Source organism: Aulonocara sp. 'chitande type north' Nkhata Bay, linkage group LG12, assembly GCF_057382095.1.
Source record: "Aulonocara sp. 'chitande type north' Nkhata Bay isolate Kocher_YH1m ecotype deep benthic linkage group LG12, A_spYH_male_GT1.1, whole genome shotgun sequence".
In the NCBI taxonomy this organism is placed as follows: Eukaryota; Metazoa; Chordata; class Actinopteri; order Cichliformes; family Cichlidae; genus Aulonocara; species Aulonocara sp. 'chitande type north' Nkhata Bay.
In genome coordinates this window covers 13,187,761-13,205,562 of record NC_141355.1, presented here as the reverse complement: position 1 = coordinate 13,205,562, position 17,802 = coordinate 13,187,761, and the positions used below count along the sequence as shown (strand labels likewise).

General features: G+C 43.0%; 2 protein-coding genes across 5 annotated transcripts; one reads left to right on the top strand and one right to left on the bottom strand.

Moving 5' to 3' along the window:
• The first annotated feature begins 1,263 nt into the window (after positions 1-1,263).
• Positions 1,264-11,358, top strand: klhl22 (kelch-like family member 22). 3 transcript variants are annotated; one of them, XM_086313602.1, is made up of 8 exons: positions 1,264-1,549; positions 1,810-2,070; positions 4,003-4,168; positions 4,275-4,586; positions 4,698-5,107; positions 6,561-6,753; positions 6,885-7,118; positions 7,430-11,358. In XM_086313602.1, exons 2-8 carry the CDS (start codon positions 1,823-1,825, stop codon positions 7,769-7,771), a joined length of 1,905 nt encoding a protein of 634 aa, XP_086169728.1. In that variant the 5' UTR covers positions 1,264-1,549; positions 1,810-1,822; the 3' UTR covers positions 7,772-11,358. The 3 variants fall into 3 exon arrangements, with proteins under 3 accessions (XP_086169728.1, XP_086169726.1, XP_086169727.1); XM_086313600.1 differs by having other exon boundaries at positions 4,275-4,598; positions 7,430-11,357; XM_086313601.1 differs by having other exon boundaries at positions 1,264-2,070; positions 4,275-4,598.
• Positions 11,359-12,927: 1,569 nt separating this feature from the next.
• On the bottom strand, positions 12,928-17,057 carry tbx16 (T-box transcription factor 16). 2 transcript variants are annotated; one of them, XM_086312860.1, is made up of 9 exons: positions 16,051-17,057; positions 15,788-15,944; positions 15,592-15,694; positions 15,039-15,203; positions 14,648-14,794; positions 14,490-14,560; positions 14,281-14,363; positions 13,982-14,195; positions 12,928-13,886 (listed from the first exon to the last, which is right to left on the bottom strand). In XM_086312860.1, exons 1-9 carry the CDS (start codon positions 16,244-16,246, stop codon positions 13,454-13,456), a joined length of 1,569 nt encoding a protein of 522 aa, XP_086168986.1. In that variant the 5' UTR covers positions 16,247-17,057; the 3' UTR covers positions 12,928-13,453. The 2 variants fall into 2 exon arrangements, with proteins under 2 accessions (XP_086168986.1, XP_086168985.1); XM_086312859.1 differs by having other exon boundaries at positions 15,788-16,099.
• Positions 17,058-17,802: the final 745 nt, after the last annotated feature.

Genomic DNA, 17,802 nt, shown 5'->3' with positions numbered 1-17,802 from the left:
TACATCAAGTGATGGATTATTCCAGCAGTGTTTTTTTCCTTTCTTTTTTCGCAGGTGGGAAAAATAACTGCTCTGAGTGTCGGGGAATGATGTATGCAAAATGAAATGTCAGCAGAAGATGAATGAAACTGTAAAGCCCAAGAAACATGGAAGCCACAATAAATTAAAAACAAAAAAAGCATCATGACTTGCTCCCTTGGAAAATCTATCTGGTAGCACATGCTTCTAAAACTGTGGGAAATCAATCTGTGATGAAGGAGAGCAAAAATACTGGAGGCTTAAAAAAAAAAGAACAGATATGGCTTGAAGAGCTTTATATTATCTTTTTGCATTGTGTAGCCTAACTACTGCTTTTTAATCGGTCAGTCTATGTAAGAGTTCCCAAAACACAATAAAGTAAATTGTATACAATTTTCCCTGAGCAATAACCTTAGAAAAATAAACACAAAAGTGGGACAAAGTAGTAAATATGCTAATTCCTAGCCCCTGGTGCAGGTGTGACAGGTAGAAGCTTCAAAGTTGTTTGAGAAGGAAGCAGCGCCATCTTGTGTCAGAAAATATCACAAGCATGTATTTGTCTTTAAAAGTAGTGTTAAAGAAATTTTTATTCATATCATTTTAATTTCTTTTTTAAACGGCTAGATTTAATATAATGCAGATATTTTCAGAAAAAAAAGAATATTATTGATCATTTTAAGAATAAAGTCGAAATTTCAAGAAAAAAGTCGAAATGTGCAGAATACAGTTGTTTTGAGACAAACTGCCACGGCTGCTGCTCTACAAAATGCCTTGTGTAGCTGAGTTAGTGAAGAAAAAGAAGCCGTCGTGTGATACAACATACATCCTCTTGTTATACTAAGGTGTGACCATTGATCGCATCTGTCCATTACCAGCCATTTCATTTTGAACAAATCCACTCTTCTAGGCTTGTGTGTGGGTATGTCTGACCAGATGCAACTTTCTGCACCATTTTTTCAACTGTAATTTCCACATTTCGACTGTTTTTTCCTCCACATAGATTTTCGACTATAATTTCGATATTTCGACTTTATTCTCAAAATGATGTTTGTTTGTTTTTTCTTAATGTGGCCCATCGTAAAAATGATCATGTCTACACACTGAACACTCATTTTAAAGGAAAAGGTGGAGCTCTCGCTTTATTTCTCGGCAATGTGAAAGATTTCTCTGATTGGTTTGATTTCAGAAATGGGTGGGACATAGCGCAGCAATGACCAATGGAAGTTGATCTAACGCCAAAATACCAAAAAGTAAACAGACTTTGTTTTTATGTATCAGGTGCAACTCAGTTCGCAGAAGTGAAGGTGTTCCTGAGGCCGTGTAGTATTAGACACCCGTCTGGTTTTGAACAATACGAGGACTCTTCTCTGTGCAGTCGCTTTGGTTGTGTTTTTAAGCGTACATCCTGCTGATACAGAGTGCGTTGCACTAGCTGGCGCGCTAAGTAGCCTCTAGCTTGTTTTGGTTGCTGTCTTTTATACGAAAGTAACATTAGCTAACAGCTCTGCCGCGGAGTGACAGCTAGCCGAAGGTAGGGAGATTTGTTTGTAATTTATATGCTTTCTAACAGTTCTTTGGGTTCACGTGTGGTATTTATCGGGCATTTAATGTGGTATGATTCTGTAATTTCACACTGACTGTGCAGTGCCATTTCCAAGCGAGCATTGCCACCCACACCGAGTGTTTAGCTTCTAGCTACATTTTTCATCCTGTTTGCACCACATGTCGCTGTGCTGTATGATTCCACTTTAGAAGTAAAGTGAAGGCAGCTTTGCGTGATGTATGTATCAGGCAGACAAACGCGATGAAGCCCGAGCGCCGCTGTGCTGTCATGGCTGAGGATGGAGCTCTGAGTCCAGTAGGGGGACGCGCCGGGTCATCAGGCCGCCTGCGCCGACAGTCCTACAGAAGTTCAGAGCATTTCTGCAGCCTGCTGGACGGCCTACTGTCTCTCAGACACAGTGGGACCTTGTTTGATGTTGTGCTGGTTGTGGAAAGTCGCCCAATACAAGCCCATCGTATAATATTGGCAGCCTCCTGTGATTATTTCAGGTAAAACCCACAGGAGTTATTTTTTGTTTTGCTTTCATCTTCACTTTGCTGTTTTCTCTCTGTGCACACGACAGTACTGTATGCAATCTTTTGTGCCTGTTTCCACAGAGATCCAAAATTATCATACAAGAGCATTCATATGCATGCCATTGACCATCAAAATAGTCAGCCACCTCCAGGCTAGTGAATGAATAAGTTGTTTCCTATAACACACACCACAACATATGCTAATGTGTTCACTAGCAAATCTGACCAGTTACTCTGGCACCCCCGTGTCACAAGACACAGCCTAGGCATTTTGCACAGTCCAGTTGAAACCAAATGTATCCTCAAGCTCAGCAACATTGTCATATGATTACTAGTGGTTTGCATATTTTGGGTTCTGCCACCAGTCACATGATTGCTTTGCCCTCAGAGGCCTTGAATTGCACCTGTGATTTAGTCTTTCCCTGCGTACTGTAGTCACATCAAAACTTCTGTGGAGGTGATTTAACTTTTAAAAAAATTAAAGAGTTCTTTCTCTGTGATATAACTCTGGTTTGTTTTTATTACCGTCTAAAGCCTAAAACTTGAAAACATTTACTGGTAATAAAACCAGTGTCACTTGTTCCTTTAAGTCCACTGCTTACAAGGTCACCATAGAGCTACTGTGACTGGAATACAAATGTCACCACCAGATAATTTCGAGTGTATTACTGTGAGCATAGTTACTGTGCGGTAATGCTATAGATTCAAAAACGTGTAAAAACCTAACTTGTTGGTATTTGTTCCTGGCTATCTGTTCGTCAGATCACAGTCAGTGTTTGAGCATAAGTGTTCTTATTCACTTGAGTTACTCCATAACAGCCTGGAAATGTTAACAACAATGGAAACATTGCAGATGTCTGTGTGAAGCAGAGATAAAAAGATGGACTCGTCAACCCATCCTTCTGTTCATTTTATTAACTGCTTATCCAATTCTGGGGCTGGAGCCTGTCCCAAATGTCATAGGGTGACAGGCGGGATACACCCTGGGGACGCTGCCAGTCCGTCACAGGACTCCCACAAAGAGAAATAAACAACTACACATACATTCACACCTGGAGCTGGTCTACATTAAATAGTTAATCTAACATGCATGTCCTTGGATTGTGGGAAGAAGCCACAAATTCACACAGAGAACATGCAGACACAACCAGCTGGCAGGTTAAAAGCAGGAACCTTCTTGCTGTGAGGAGTCAGCAGTGATTTGACTCACTCGCACTCAATGTAGGGCAGCTGGTTCAGCTGATTGCAACATTGCACCTGATTTTGACAATACAATCAGGCCCAATGTTGCATCTGTGTTTTAATCTCCCCAAATGTTTCATCAGCTAGTTAAACCAGTAAGGTGACATAGCTGCAGTTTCGTTTTAGGTCTGTGGTGAATTTTACTTTTACTTGCGATTTCTTTCCTACGTCATGTCTCAAACTAAAACTGTAAGAGAAACATTTTAGACGTTTCACTGAAAACGTCAGCCTGTAGTTTGCATAAGCCAAGAGTCAATGCAACATTTTTGCTCTGAATGCTTGTTTGTAGTCAGTGCAGGACTGCAGAATATTTTCAGGGTAATGCAACGTGTCAGTAAACTCCCAGGCTCTGCTCTTGACAGGTTGCCCTCTAACCCCCTTACAGATAATGATTTTCCATTAAGCATTGTCAAATTCAATTTAATTTCACTGGTAAATATGACCTTAAAAGTGCGTATATAGAATAATCAGTTATATTAAAAACAGTTTGTTGGCTTATCCTAAAATAAGGCCTTTTCTCCCTCTGCTGGCACCATTTTTGCTTTTTCTCCCATACATTTGAATTCAACGTTCTTTGAGTTGCTACATCTCTCCCTGTGAGTCTTATCATTACTGGGCGACCAGGATGACCCAGCATAATACTTTATTACCCTTCTCCACTAGGGGGATGTTTGCAGGAGGCCTCCGGGAAACACAGCAAAAGGAGATTGCAATTCATGGAGTGTCCTACATGGCCATGAAGAAAATACTTGATTACATCTACACGTCAGAGATTGACTTAGACCCAGAGTGCGTGCAGGAAGTCCTGATAGCTGCCACACTTGTACAAGTAGGTTGTTGTTCCTACTTATTTCTTATTCTTATTCTGTTTTTTTTTTTTTTTTTTTTTTTTTTTAATTCTTTCAGTTAACCTGTGCAGCTTTTGTGTTTTCCAGCTCGAGAATGTCATAGGCTTCTGCTGTGATTTCCTTTTCTCTTGGATGGACGAGAGCAACATTTTAGAGCTGTATCACCTGGCCGATCTCTACGCACTGCAACAGCTGAAGGCCAAAGTGCACTCCTTCATGCTCAGCAACATTGAGACGTTGTCCCGAACAGATGTGTACCGACAGCTGCCCCAGGATGAAGTGTTCAGTGCGCTGAGCAGCGACGAGCTCCAGGTGAACAGCGAGAATGAGGTGTACGAGGCAGCGCTTCACTATCATTACAGTCCCGAGCAGGTGGAAACTGACCAGGTGTACTTGCAGGTCAGTCCAAAGGTGTGTCTGCATTTATACTCATCTATCTAAATAAAGCACACATCTTAATTACACTCTATTAAAGTGTTGCATTTATGTTTCTGTCTCCCTCACCTGAAGGACAATCTCAAGATGCTCGACGCAGTGCGATTTTGCCTGATTGAGAAGCACATGTTGCAGAGATTGCACAACAGACTGAAGCAGTGTCCGCTGAAGGATTCTGTTTCAGCTGCACTGCGTTACCACGAGCAGGAGCTCCTGCAGCCTGTCCTCCAGACTCCTCTCACCCAGCCGCGGTCCACTTTCCACTGCATACTGGGCTTCGGGGGAATGTTTAGTTCCAGCTCCCTCGCATACACCGATCACCTGTTTCAGGTGTTTCACCCAAGCTGGGGGGAGTGGAGGAGTCTCACTGCAGCTCACACTCCCCGGATGTCCAACCAGGGCATCGCCGTGCTCAACAACTTTGTTTATCTTATTGGCGGGGACATGAACACCAGTGGATTTCATGCAGAGACCCGCTGCTGGAGGTGAGAGCCTATCATACGCCCTTTATGGTTCATTTTTGTGGTGGAGTTAAAGCTGCAGCTGATTAATCTCATTAATCAGTTTATTACTGAATTTTTAAATTATAAATACAGGAAGCAATCTTACAGGAGGCTCTGGACTTTCATTTGCATGATTTGATCCTCGAGACGATAAAAGGAAAGGAAGGAAGGAGTTTGAGGATCTTTGCCAGCAGATGGAGTTTGCCTAGTTGTCATGGAAATGTAGATTTTCCATGTTACAGTTATTCAGTATCTTAAAGAACTTTTTCTCCGTGTTTGCTTTTTAAATGATGTGTTCACAGTTTATATTTTGACAACATCCGTTTAGGTACATCCACACCTCTAGCATTCACAATACTGTGGTGATTTGGGAGCTTTGAAAGCAGACACAGCTGCAGAAATATCAGGGAGGGAGTTTTCTTCTGGACAAGCAGAAAATGACTGAAATCACACACCTTTTGTGATTTCATCCTTTTTTGCTCAGCAATCTCCGGTGATGTTTGATGCTCTCGGCCTGTCTCCATTATGTTGCAGAATGACTGCCTCATACTCAGGTGTTATTTTCAGTGACGCTTTCACATGAAAGCCCGAGCAAAGAACTCTCTGGTCTTTCAGAGATGTTCTTTAAGTAAGCAAACCTGCTCTTCCTGTTTACCGGTCTGAATGGTCAATATGATGTGCTTACACTGCTGTTCTGGTGAGGAAGATTATCTTTACTAGTAGTTTGCCACAACAGCGACCAACATTAAAAGGGCTCAAGCATTAATTAGATGCAAATGGGGATACAGGTTTGATTCAAGTAAACTAGACACTGATATTTATAGTTTAATTTAGATGCTTTTAATTCAGTGTAAAGATACTAAATACATCGCTCCAGGGGTGTTCTCTGATTCACAGTTACTGTGGTGGAGGATTTCTGAGCAGCTGTCGGTCTCTGGAGGCGTTTCTTTGGCTGACACATTACTGATGTTACTTGCTGGCGTCAGATGTCTTACTGACTTGTGCACCGCATCATAAAGTCATGGAGCTGAATATTCGTAATTTCTGAGCTTTAACACCAGTTGACAGGGCTGGTGGGAGGTGGAGAAATGAAGTGGGGGGAAGAAAGTTGACTTCATGCTGAGACTTTGCACACAAACATCCCCAACTAAAAATCATTTACTAATGTTGCCAGTGCCTTTTTTTTATATGAACATTGGAAATTGAAGAAGTGAACTGAGTACAGGTTAGAGTAAAGGGGATTGGCTCATTGCTTTAAGATGAAAAAAAAAACAACAACAAAAGAGCTGCTAAATCCTTAAAGATTTTTAAAACGTTATCAATAGAAGCCTAACGGTTCTGTTTTGTTTTAATAGAGTTTCCACTTTGCTTCCAAATGAGCTCATCTTTCATAAGGTTCTTCTTCACTGTTCTGAGACTCGTCTGCTCTTTCCAGATACGACCCCCGTCACAACAAGTGGCACACCATCCAGCCTCTGCAGCAGCAGCATGCCGACCACTGTGTTTGTGTTGTGGGCGGCCATATTTATGCCATTGGAGGACGAGACTACAACCACGAGCTGGAGTCGGTGGAGCGTTATGACCCACACAAAGACACGTGGGAATTTGTGTCTCCTCTAAAGAGAGAGGTATGGAAACCTGAAGGTGTGAAAGATTGAAAATGAGTGCATCTGATTCTTCTACTGTCCACATGATGGCGCTGCTTACTCACATTTGTGCTGAGACCTACATCCACTGTAATACTAGTCTACCCTTTCAGGTGTATGCCCATGCTGGAGCAGTGGTGGATGGAAAAATTTATATAACGTGTGGGCGCCGAGGCGTGGCGTACCTCAGAGAGACTTGCTGTTTTGACCCAGCAGCCAATCGCTGGACAGGGTGCGCAGAGGGCCCGGTGGAGCGGGCGTGGCACGGCATGGCAGCCGTTAACGGCCGCATGTACGTTATTGGAGGAAGTAATGACGAGCGCGGATACAGGAGGGATGTCCTGAAGGTATCGTCCTGAGTGATCGCAGCTGTTTATCGTTGGCTCTTTGCTTCTCATGCAGTTTAAAGTATTGCCTCTTTTTCAGCCTGCTCACCTCTGTTTTTTCCTCCTATAGTATGAATTTAAATTTAAAAATATTCCACGGCCTTTTCTAGACTGACATTATTTTGCATACTAATACAGGCCAGAAGCTTTGACTTCTCAAGCTAATTAAAATCTGTACGAGCCAGAGCAGCACGTTTTGATGCTCTGCCTGCAGCACTTTTATGAAATAAAAAGTCATTTATTGCTTGCTTTATTTTTTTCTTCAATTTCAGGTAGCGTGCTTTAACCCCACAGCCAACTCCTGGTCTTTAATGTCCCCCCTCCCTGCGGGCCACGGAGAACCCGGCATAGCTGTGCTGGACAGTCACATCTACGTTGTGGGAGGGCGTACGCACGACAAAGGCAACAGGATGAAATACGTTCACGTGTACAACGCCGACAAAGACGAGTGGAAAAACGGCACGAAGTTTAAGGCGCACGTCTCCGGCCTGGCAGCCTGTGTAGCGCTCATGACCCCCGCTGTGATTGCCCAGGCCAGAAGCTGGGAGCAACGCACCAAGGCTTCGTGGGAAGAAGTGGACATGGACAGCTCGGATGACTCAAGTGTGGACTGAAGCTGCCGTGTTAATTGGATTCCATCATCATCAAGGACCTCCTTGCGATCTCTTTCTTTCTTTCATTTAACTCTGCATGTTGAGTTTCGGATGTATTTAGTTTTTTGGGGGGGTCACATGCATGTTGACAACTCGGAGTGCCTCTGAACCAAAGGTGTCATTCAGGACCTTTTTCTTATTTCTCTGATCTGACCTTAGGTACTCTTGCCCCGTCCGGGAATCTCTTCTCTGAACAAATGTTCACGCTGCTGTTTGTTACTGATCGCTCGTCATAATTTCCTTAAAACCACCGGTGTTTCTGCGACGCTTATCACAGAGAGCAAAGGACGCTTTCGAGATTAGTAGCTATGCAATAACATGGTACTTTGGAGTAAAGACACGAATGTGGGCTTTTCCTTTAAGACTGTGGGGCCCCGAGTTATTACTGTGGGAACAGTATTACTGTGTGGCTAAATAAACATAAAAGCAACATGTTGCTCACTGCTATCAAGGACAAGTCTGTGGCGAGACTGCCGGAGAAACTCAAAACCCGACGATGAATCTCCACCGAAATCCACAACTACCAAAACAAGAGAGCAAAAACTATGACCAGGCATATCCCAGACCAGAGTGTGCTCTGGTGTGACAACTTGAAGCTGAATGGGTCACAAAGCCACTTGGAGATTGGAGAAGTGACTTCTTCCTTATTTCTATTTTCTGCAATGTCACACACTGAAGTTGTATTCTGTAGTAATAACAGTTCCTGTTTCTAAAACAAAAATACTATAAAAGCAGTTTTGCAAAAAACAAAAAAAACCCCAAGCACGTGTTTTATCTGTGAAAAGAATGGCGGGGGTCACACAGTTAAGCTCTCATTATTCCTCAGCTGGTTCTCTGCATTGTCAGTGCACAACAATAAGCATACAAGAAGTGGGTTTTGTCTCCATCCCCCAGACAGCTGCTCAGTGGAGCTATCATCTCTCCAAACCTCTGAATGATCGTTATGTTTTGCAAATATCGTGCCTTGTTTTCTTGCTTTCATTCACTCTTAGCCTGAGTTTATATGTGATCTGCGTATGTCTGAACAGAGACGAGCCTTAGCTATCGTGCCTCTGATATCATCATATAAATAATGAATAATTCCAAATAATAATAATTTAATTTATTTATGTCTGTAGCTAGATAGAGGAAGGGGTCTACAGATTGAAGTTGCCATTTATTTGTAAATGAAATGTGAAAATTAACCATTATTTTTGTGCATGTGTGTCCTTTCACTGATCCGCTCATCACTTGAGCTTAATCGGAATCCTCATGATGGTTTATTTCAGAATATTTGTCTTCACCGAATCGCTTAGCACTGTGTGTGTGTGTATGAGAGAGTGTGAGTGTGTGTTGCCATGGTTCATTGCAAACCCTGTTTCACACTGGACTCAACCACTGTTAACGCTTCATTTGAACCCACGTAATTGTAAATGTACCCGCCTTTTCCACATGATTTGCTGGAAACACTGTCAAACATATGCAAACAAGATAACTTTTTAAATTTGATTAAAAAATATATGTCCTGCTTTTGTCACGTCTGAATGTTGTATAGGGAAAAGTGTTACATGGATTTTACAATGGACTGGATTTTGTGCCAGCGTTGAGCTGGAAGCGCCATTTATATGTCTTGGGAATCAAACATCTACGGAACTGAAACTGACTTCTAAGAAATATTAGTTTTTGTTTTGCTTTTTCCTTAAGAAAAGAAGAAGTAATTGCTGAGAAAGTTACAGGAAATTGTCAGGCGTGTAACTAAGAAGCAGATGTTTTGGCTTCGACAACTCTCTGACTTGAGTTTGTCTTTTTTTGTTTGTTTAATTTAAAGCCCATTTCATAAATCTAACATCAGCTCCCAACAGTTGATTGTGCTCCTTGTTTGAACTGCTGCCTCCTGCCTTTTATTCCTCCCAGTCTCTACCAGTTCCTCTCCATTTGGCTCTAAACTCCATCAGCTTTATGAAGGCTGACTGCTACTTTCCTCTCTGAGGCTGTTTCATCTACATCTGTTACCCCCCATCAGCACTAAGTGTGTGTGCTCCCTCCCACACACCCCTCTCTTTCACACTATTGTGCCAGCCCCCAGCAAGTAGTCTGGCAGGATCTGCTGACATCAGCGCTGGACATCCAGGATCTGTGTTTGTGTTTACGCATCAAATCTCTGTGTTCTAAAACTATACTACCACCTCGGGGCCACTTAAAACGTACAGTCACGCTCTTAACCGCGTCAGCGGCCGTTACAGACATCTGAGTGCGGGTCGATCTGGTGCTCTTTGCTGGACCATTATCAGAGCAATTAAAAGGCCCACATTAGCCTGTGATGTAGAGTTATGCAGATTAAACCCAGTGGAGTTGAGGATGTATGAGCCGAGGGGATTTTGCTAAGTGCCCACTTGTATCCTCTACTTTCTCCTGCTCTGCAGGAGAGGAGGAAGTCAATTCAATAGATAACAAAGAAAGTCACCTGTAGACGAAGATCTGGCCTGCAAAACATTGCCTATCATTGTGTCGCAGACGATTTCACTTCTATATTACACTGGAGTGTAGACATATAGAGTCATAGGGGGGCTTTGTCTTTATATCGTGGAGCATAAAACGATGAGTTTATCATTTATGTTTGCACCAGTATCTAATAGGGGTGGGTTTTGATAATCGATTTATCGATTAAAATCAATTCTAGCTCAGATAACGTGATATCGATTCATTAAAATCCTGAATCGATTTTTTAATATAAATTTATTTTGCCTGAAATGCCAGAATCTCAGGTGAAACCTCACAACATTTCAACAACCACCAAACAGCTAAAACAGTGAATGAAAGCAGGAACACAATACTTCAAGAACAGTTTCCCGTCTAAAAATCTGTTTTCTGCATTATTCGCTTGCTTGTTACGCACAAGACTGCCGTTGTTTACAGCGCTGTCGGCTGCTGTTTTTTTCCCTTTTACTTACTTCTGAAAAGAAAACCTAATTTCTGCTGTTCAATGGGCTACAGAACAAATTGAAACTTTTTTAAATTATGCAAAATGCAAAACGCTTAGCTGTGTCTCTGATAAAACCGCTGTAACTTCAGAGGAAATGTCCATGTTGATTAATGGTTTTCTTTCGTTTTTGATCTACTACAGAATATTTTTATAAAATCCCAGGCCAGGAAAATCACCTTCAGGTTTTTCTGTGTTTTATCTTCAGCTACTTTGACACAAAGGCATCTGCTGTGATGCTTACACCTTTGATAAAGTCAGCTTCCTTTTTATAGATACAAAAATATGTAAATGTACTGATCTTAATTATAATATTTCTGACTGTCTGAGGCAAAATTTCCCAGATACAAATCGAATTGAATCTAATCATGGATCGAATTGATTCGGGACCTTGTGAATCAGAATCGAATCGATTCTAGAAATCAGTGACGATACCCAGCCCTAGTATCTAAGTAACCCCTGTTTTTGCTTGAAGTCCTGCAAAAAGTTGTATTATGTATTTTGTATCACAAAGTTTTTTCATGCAGTTGCTGAACATTTGGCCTGCTTTGCACTTTCCTCGTGAACTATTCCCAGGTGTAATTTGTATTTTTTTTCACATGTATATATTAATTTATACTTTAATTACTCAGAAAAGATTTCTATAAAGTAATAAAACTGACCATTTTTTCTCTCTTTTTTTACTTATTTGATTTTGCATGTCTAAGTTACATGTGTAGTCCAGACCTACTTAACTGTATGCAACTTGAGGGTCTCATTAGTATGACACGCATGAAAGATGGGATTTTACTGTTGTTAACATGTTATTAGACAGATTATGAGACCATATTATGAACGGAGACCAGCTGTGACATCACTGTAATGCTGTAAGCAAATTAACGTAATGCACTGACGAGTATTTTAGCACATGTTTTTGGCTTAGAACACAGGTTTCCTGCAGGTGTAGATGGCATGAAGACAAATCACCCTTGTGCATTCATCCATGCAGTATGAGCCTATATTCACCTAGTTCAACCCTTTAAAGTGTGAAAACCTCAAAGCCTGCATGGAAAGCAGCTGCACAGTTTGCAAGTCTCCTGATCTTTATCATCAGGTCAGACAGATTTTAAAAAAGTTACCTTTTGTGACAATGAGTCGTGAATCTGTTTGCAAAACTCTCAGCTGCTACTGTAGATTAATTAAAATGCAACAGAAATGTTAGTTATTGTGGGCAGAGGTAGAAAATGTGGTGATGAAAGCAAAAAACAGATACAGTCCTGTTCCTGTACAACGGAGCCCAGGGTGGAAGAGGTTAAGCAAACTGTTTCTCTGAATCTGAGCTCCCTCTGCTCCGACCTGCTCACCGGGCAGTCAGATTCCTGTAAAGATCAGCCTCTTCTCGTCCTCATTAAATGGGCAAATGAAGTGTGTTCAGCAGGAGAAGCCTGTGGGTGGACAACGCCAGTTCAGGGAAGCGCTCGGATAATGAATTGCACTGGATAAAATCCACACTAGACTTGGGTTTCTCCTGAAGGATAATTCCCCCCCCAAACCACTCTTCCTCTTACCCCCCTTGGATTTTACGAAAGTCATTAGCAGCCCATATCCCCCTGAGGGTGGAGACAGTGGGTTCTGCCTGTGTTTTTCAGTTGTGAAAAGGAGCCAACAGCCTCCCCCTTTTTCATGCTTTTTAAGGCTCATTGACATGGAGAACGAGGGCCGTGGAGATGCTTTATGTGCCGGTGGGTAAACCACAGCAGGTGACCCAGAGTCGCAGTAATACAGCGTCTTTAACGCATGCTGTGCTTGTCGAAACTACAGAGTATAGCCTCATTAGATCAACAAAAAGGAAATACAAACAAACACCACCAAAGGCTGCGGCTCTTATCAGGGGTGGCCAGGTACAAAGCATGCAGATGTGCACCCACTGGGAGAAGGCCAAGGAGTTCAGGCACTTTTACAAACTCTTATCCATTCAGTCAGGAGACTGGCTGCATGCGTGAACATCGACTGGGAGGAAATCAAAGTCAACGGGCAGATGCTGGTGTGAGAAATAATTAAAGGGTCACAAGTAAATAAAAAGGATACGATTCTAGAGACACTCCACAACCTTTGTTGTCACAGTTTTGTTTGAATAGAAGAAAAATGCATAAGAGTGAGATTCAGGATAGAAAAATATTTGTTTCATACCTCATATTGGTCTCTTTTTGTACACTTTCGTATCTCAAGTTAATAAGACATCAGTGTAAAAATGATATGGATTTCACACACAAGACTTCGAGTCCAGAGACTTTTATTTATTTTTTATGTTTTTTTATGTCACACCACAATTTGTCAAACAATAATTGCACACAAATGATTAACTCTTACATTATTATTCTTAGCTTTTTACAAAAATATTTATTTACACTGGGAAATGAGGTGAAATGCAAAATAAATAGTTTTTTTTTCTTTTTTCAAACAATTAAACCACAAACTTGAGTTGCACTCAGCATTAAATGGCCGGTTTGAATCCTGCCAGTCGGGGCAGCAGACAGAGCCACTCCTTTTTCTTATTCTCTCCTCTCAGTTTTTCTCACTCTGGCTGCAGGGTTGGGGCCCTCAGCCTTGTATAGTCATGCGCTCTCACAGCTGTGAGTGCCGGGATCAGCTTTTTGTTAAGATGGCAGCGGTAAAGTAACTCTCAGTTGACGGTGGAGATTCCTTCACCAGCACGAATAAGAGAACAGCGGGTACTGGCTCCACTCGGTCACGTTGCCATGGTGATAGCTGTGATGCACAGCTTGCGTGGTGTAGTCAGTGGTCAGATGATGAGGAGGGGGATACTGGGAAGGACCTGGGCCGCCCCACTGGCCCAGGGGCTGCTCGGTGCTGTAGGGGTTGTAGATGTGGTGACCGATGACCCCTGGCTTGCTGGCCTGGGCCACAGACATGTTGAGCACCCCTGTGTAGTCCTGGGGGCCCGGGAGGTGCTGGGGGCCACAGCTGGAAGGGCCAACCTCACGGGCCTTTGAGGAGTCGTGATCAGGGACCGTGGCTATGTCGGGAACTCTGGACTCAAAGCTGCTGCGTCCGGATCCACTGTTGCTGCTGCCAATGCTGGAGGAGGGGGACGGGGACTTTCCATACTCATGGAACCTGGGGAGTAAAAAAAAAATAAGAAAAGAACAAATATTGATTGGCATTCATCAAAACAACATGATTATAATATGATCTGCTGCATCGCTGTTTACCTGTATGACTGGTAGGAAGCTGGAGTAGGAACAAGCTGCTCTGTGCTGTAGAGATCTCTTGTGTCTGCCCCAACAGGAGAGTCAGTCCTCACTCTGTGCTCTCTCTCAGCATCCCAAGGAGAGTAGCGCTCCTCTTTGACACCATCCTCTTCTTTTCTTTTGGGCAGCTCTTCATCCTCTCCGTCGAAACCTTCATACGAAGACTGGCAGAAGTCTGAGGAGCCACAGATCATCAAATGAGAGGAAGAACAAAACAAAAAAAGCATCAACATGAAGAGAGAAGAGTGTGAAAACGGTACCTGGTGGACTGTCTTCTTCAGAGTTCAAAATGTCTGATGCCTTGGTCCTCTTCTCAAGGCATGATGGGTCCTTGTTGGCACGTCTGCAGCAGTAGATCAGTTATATTAAAAACAAATACAAACTACAATACACTGAACAATAAATGAGCTCAGATCCTTTCAAGTCAACGGACCAAACTGGAGCTTTCGCGTTGGCATTTTAACCTCACCTTTTCTTATTAGTGCCTTCATCCCGGAAGCCTTTTGCAAATGGGTTGTGATCGATCTTCAGCTTTGTAATCTGCAGGAGAGGGAGACACAAAGTCAAAGTTAAAACTTTGTGATTTGTCTCTCGGCACACGGCATACTTGCAGTGCTAGAAACAGACCTTAGTGTTCTGGTAGGCAGTGACTGCAGTGAAGGAAGTCTCCGGGAAGGTGAAGGTCTGGAAAACACTCCAGCGCACACTGAACAGGTCGTCTGCCTGGACAATGTGGAAGCGCGGATGGTAGCGATGCATGGAGTGCAAAATGATCTGCAGACAAGGAACATTTTTTTGAACATTTTTCGCTTCCTTGAACGCGGTTTTACTGTGTGCTTTTGACATGTCGACTTAAAGACCACGCTGTCTTTTTTATCCGCTTTTATCCCCGGTGGGAGGAAACTGTAATCGGAAGGTTGTTGAATTAACTATCCTCCAGCCAAATGTTAGAAAAAAAGCACTGCCAAAACGTTCGGTCTAAAGACGTCAAAGTGTTGCAGATGTTGCTTTTACTCACATGGCCGTGCTGGTCGAGCGTGTTGTTGGTCAGCTTGAGCTTGAGGAAGGAGACGGACTGCTTCATCCAGTGACTCCCTGGTGCTGGAGAGTCTGGGTGGAGGTAGGTTCTGCAGGGTGGCTGAGGTTCTGCTTTTCCTGCCACCTCCCACTTCTTTTTATTCCACTGTTGGAAAGAGACACATGAGTCAGTCAATTTGAAAAAGGTGAGTAGCGGAAGAATTTTCAAATCCTTCCTTTTCCACCATAGACTGGAGAGCGGTGGCTGGCCTGTACCACCCACAGAGATGGGGAGGGGAGCGGGGGGTAGTACAGTGGGCTCACAGCAGGGGATAGAAAAACAGGAAGAGATAACATCCTTTGATGTACAATGTTGGGGGTGTGTGTGGGGGGTGGGGGTGGGTGATAAACAGGGGATGTCTTGTCTGGGGCTAGTGGCTACCACTTTGGGTTATCTACAGCCAAACCTATGACTCTAGTGAGGCCTTGGGAAGTGAATTTTCTCTCATGCATGACTCATTAATACACAAAGGAGAAAGCTACTGGTGTCTTACCTTATACCTGAAACCATCCTCTGGGACCATGTCGACCAACAACACGTACTTGGCACATGGAATAAGCCCGGATAGATTCACTTTGCAATGTGGAAACATTCGCCTGGTAAACATGGGAGAAAGAATGAGTTCTGTAAAAGGTGGGGGAGCAAGGTGTGAACATTTAACATTTTATTTTATTTTTCTGTTGCCCTACCTTCCCGGTTTAGTGATGATCATCTCTGTCCCTATTTCATGGAAGGTCGTCCACAGTTCAGTGTCCTCCAGAAACATCCTGATATTGCCCTGGAGATAGGCATCAGGTCCGGGAGCTATGTGGGCCGGAGGAGGCCCACTGAAGTTGGACTTCAAGTCTAGAAGAAAAACATGAATAAGCATTTTTTACTGGAAAAACTGGTAGAAGAAGACACGTGTGCTTACGGAGGCAAAGCTGATATTAAGAAGTAGTCATCAACTCACCTCTGATGGACTGCATCCTTTGGATTAAACTTGATATGTTTTTAACTGAAAAGGCTTTAAAAAAAAAACAAAAAAAAACAAAAACAAAACAAAACAACGAAAGAAAGAAAGAAAAGACAGAGAACTCAGTCCAGGTGTGTGATATCCAAAGTGCGTCTTCAGCTCTTCTCTGTCTCCTGGGTCTCTTTCCACACATGCAAAAGAAAAATCCAACAGCCCAGGAAGGAAGTCAGAAGGTCAAATCAGTCCTCGCTGCAGATGTTTCAGAGATGCTGAGTCCTTGCAGGATGGGATGACCATGACTTTTAAGGGTAGCCCAGGAGTGGGTGGGGCCAGGGAGGCCATCCTTTTGAAGTGGCACAATGATGGGTTGGAGTCCAACTGTGATTGGAGAGTGCTGGAAATCAAAGAGACTTAACAGAGGCTTGATACCATCCCCACAGGAAGGTGGGGGGGGGGGGGGGGTGAAAGAAATGCATCTTTATTAACTGCTAAGAGACTTTAAAAACAAATAGAGATGGACTTCCGTGCTGCAGAACACATAACTCAGTCCAGCAAAACCTGTGTAAATATTTCACACACACACACACACACACACACACACACACACACACACACACACACACACACACAGAGTCTGCTCATGAAAATGCCATTTAGTGTGTTTGTGGTTAGAAAAAAGTCATTATAATTCATTTGGCACAACTGAGAGAAACACAGCTGAAGGTCTGTGTAAACGGGTTAATGCACTGTGGTCTGTGTGTGCATACAGGTAGGGTCTATTTTTATTTTTTTTTACATTTTTCAGAAAATCAGCAGTGTTTTCAATAGCTTAGTTAAAGTACACAGGCTTTTCTCATAAATACATTGCATAAATCTGACATATTGGTCTGGAAATGCACACATACACACACATATATGTATTTTCATATTCTATATATAATACATTTTTTCATCATCTCCTTTACACTTTCCATCAAAGGCACCCACAGCAGTGGGTGGGAAACTCTATGTAAACCCATAATGACGATGACAACATGCACTCTTTCTGCAGGTAACTTTCACCTGAGGGCTTTGTGTGAAGCCTGCCAGGTAGTGAAGACTGCATGGAAAGAAGGGGGGGGGGGGTATGTGTATTCAGGTGTCTAGACAACCCCTGATAGATAATCTCATTAAACTGGTTCCCCTTGAAATGAGCACGTTTCTGCAGCATGGAGAAAGCCCAGGCAATTAACAGCCAGTTAGCACCAAAGGCCCAAGTCAGCCTCGAATGGGACAGGAGGGGTCAGAGAATAAAGACCTGGCACAACAATCCAGCCATCCTCCAGCCCTCCACACATGGGACAAAATCCACAGCTGCGTCTTTGCTCGCAGGCCCGTCTCCTCCTGCATCATGCCACTCGCTGCAGGCAAAAGAATTTATTAGAAAACTGCAAGTATTTGCATAGAAGGGAAAGAGAGAGAAAACCACAGTTTCCCTTCTTGCCTCCACCAACACACACACTCACAAATTTGAATTAAGTGAGTTTCACATCTCATTGAACCTCTTTTTCTTTTTCCTAGCACAGACACATCACTTCCAGTCAGGTTTCTAATTGTAATCCCATGTATGTGTGCTGCATACAATGCCTTCTGTAGGCCCAAACCCTTTTACTCCCACACACCAAGGAGTCTTTTGTTCACGTGTGACTGTATGGATAACAGCTCCGGGCACAAAACTGCGTGTGATATACGAGCGGCTTTTACAGGTGA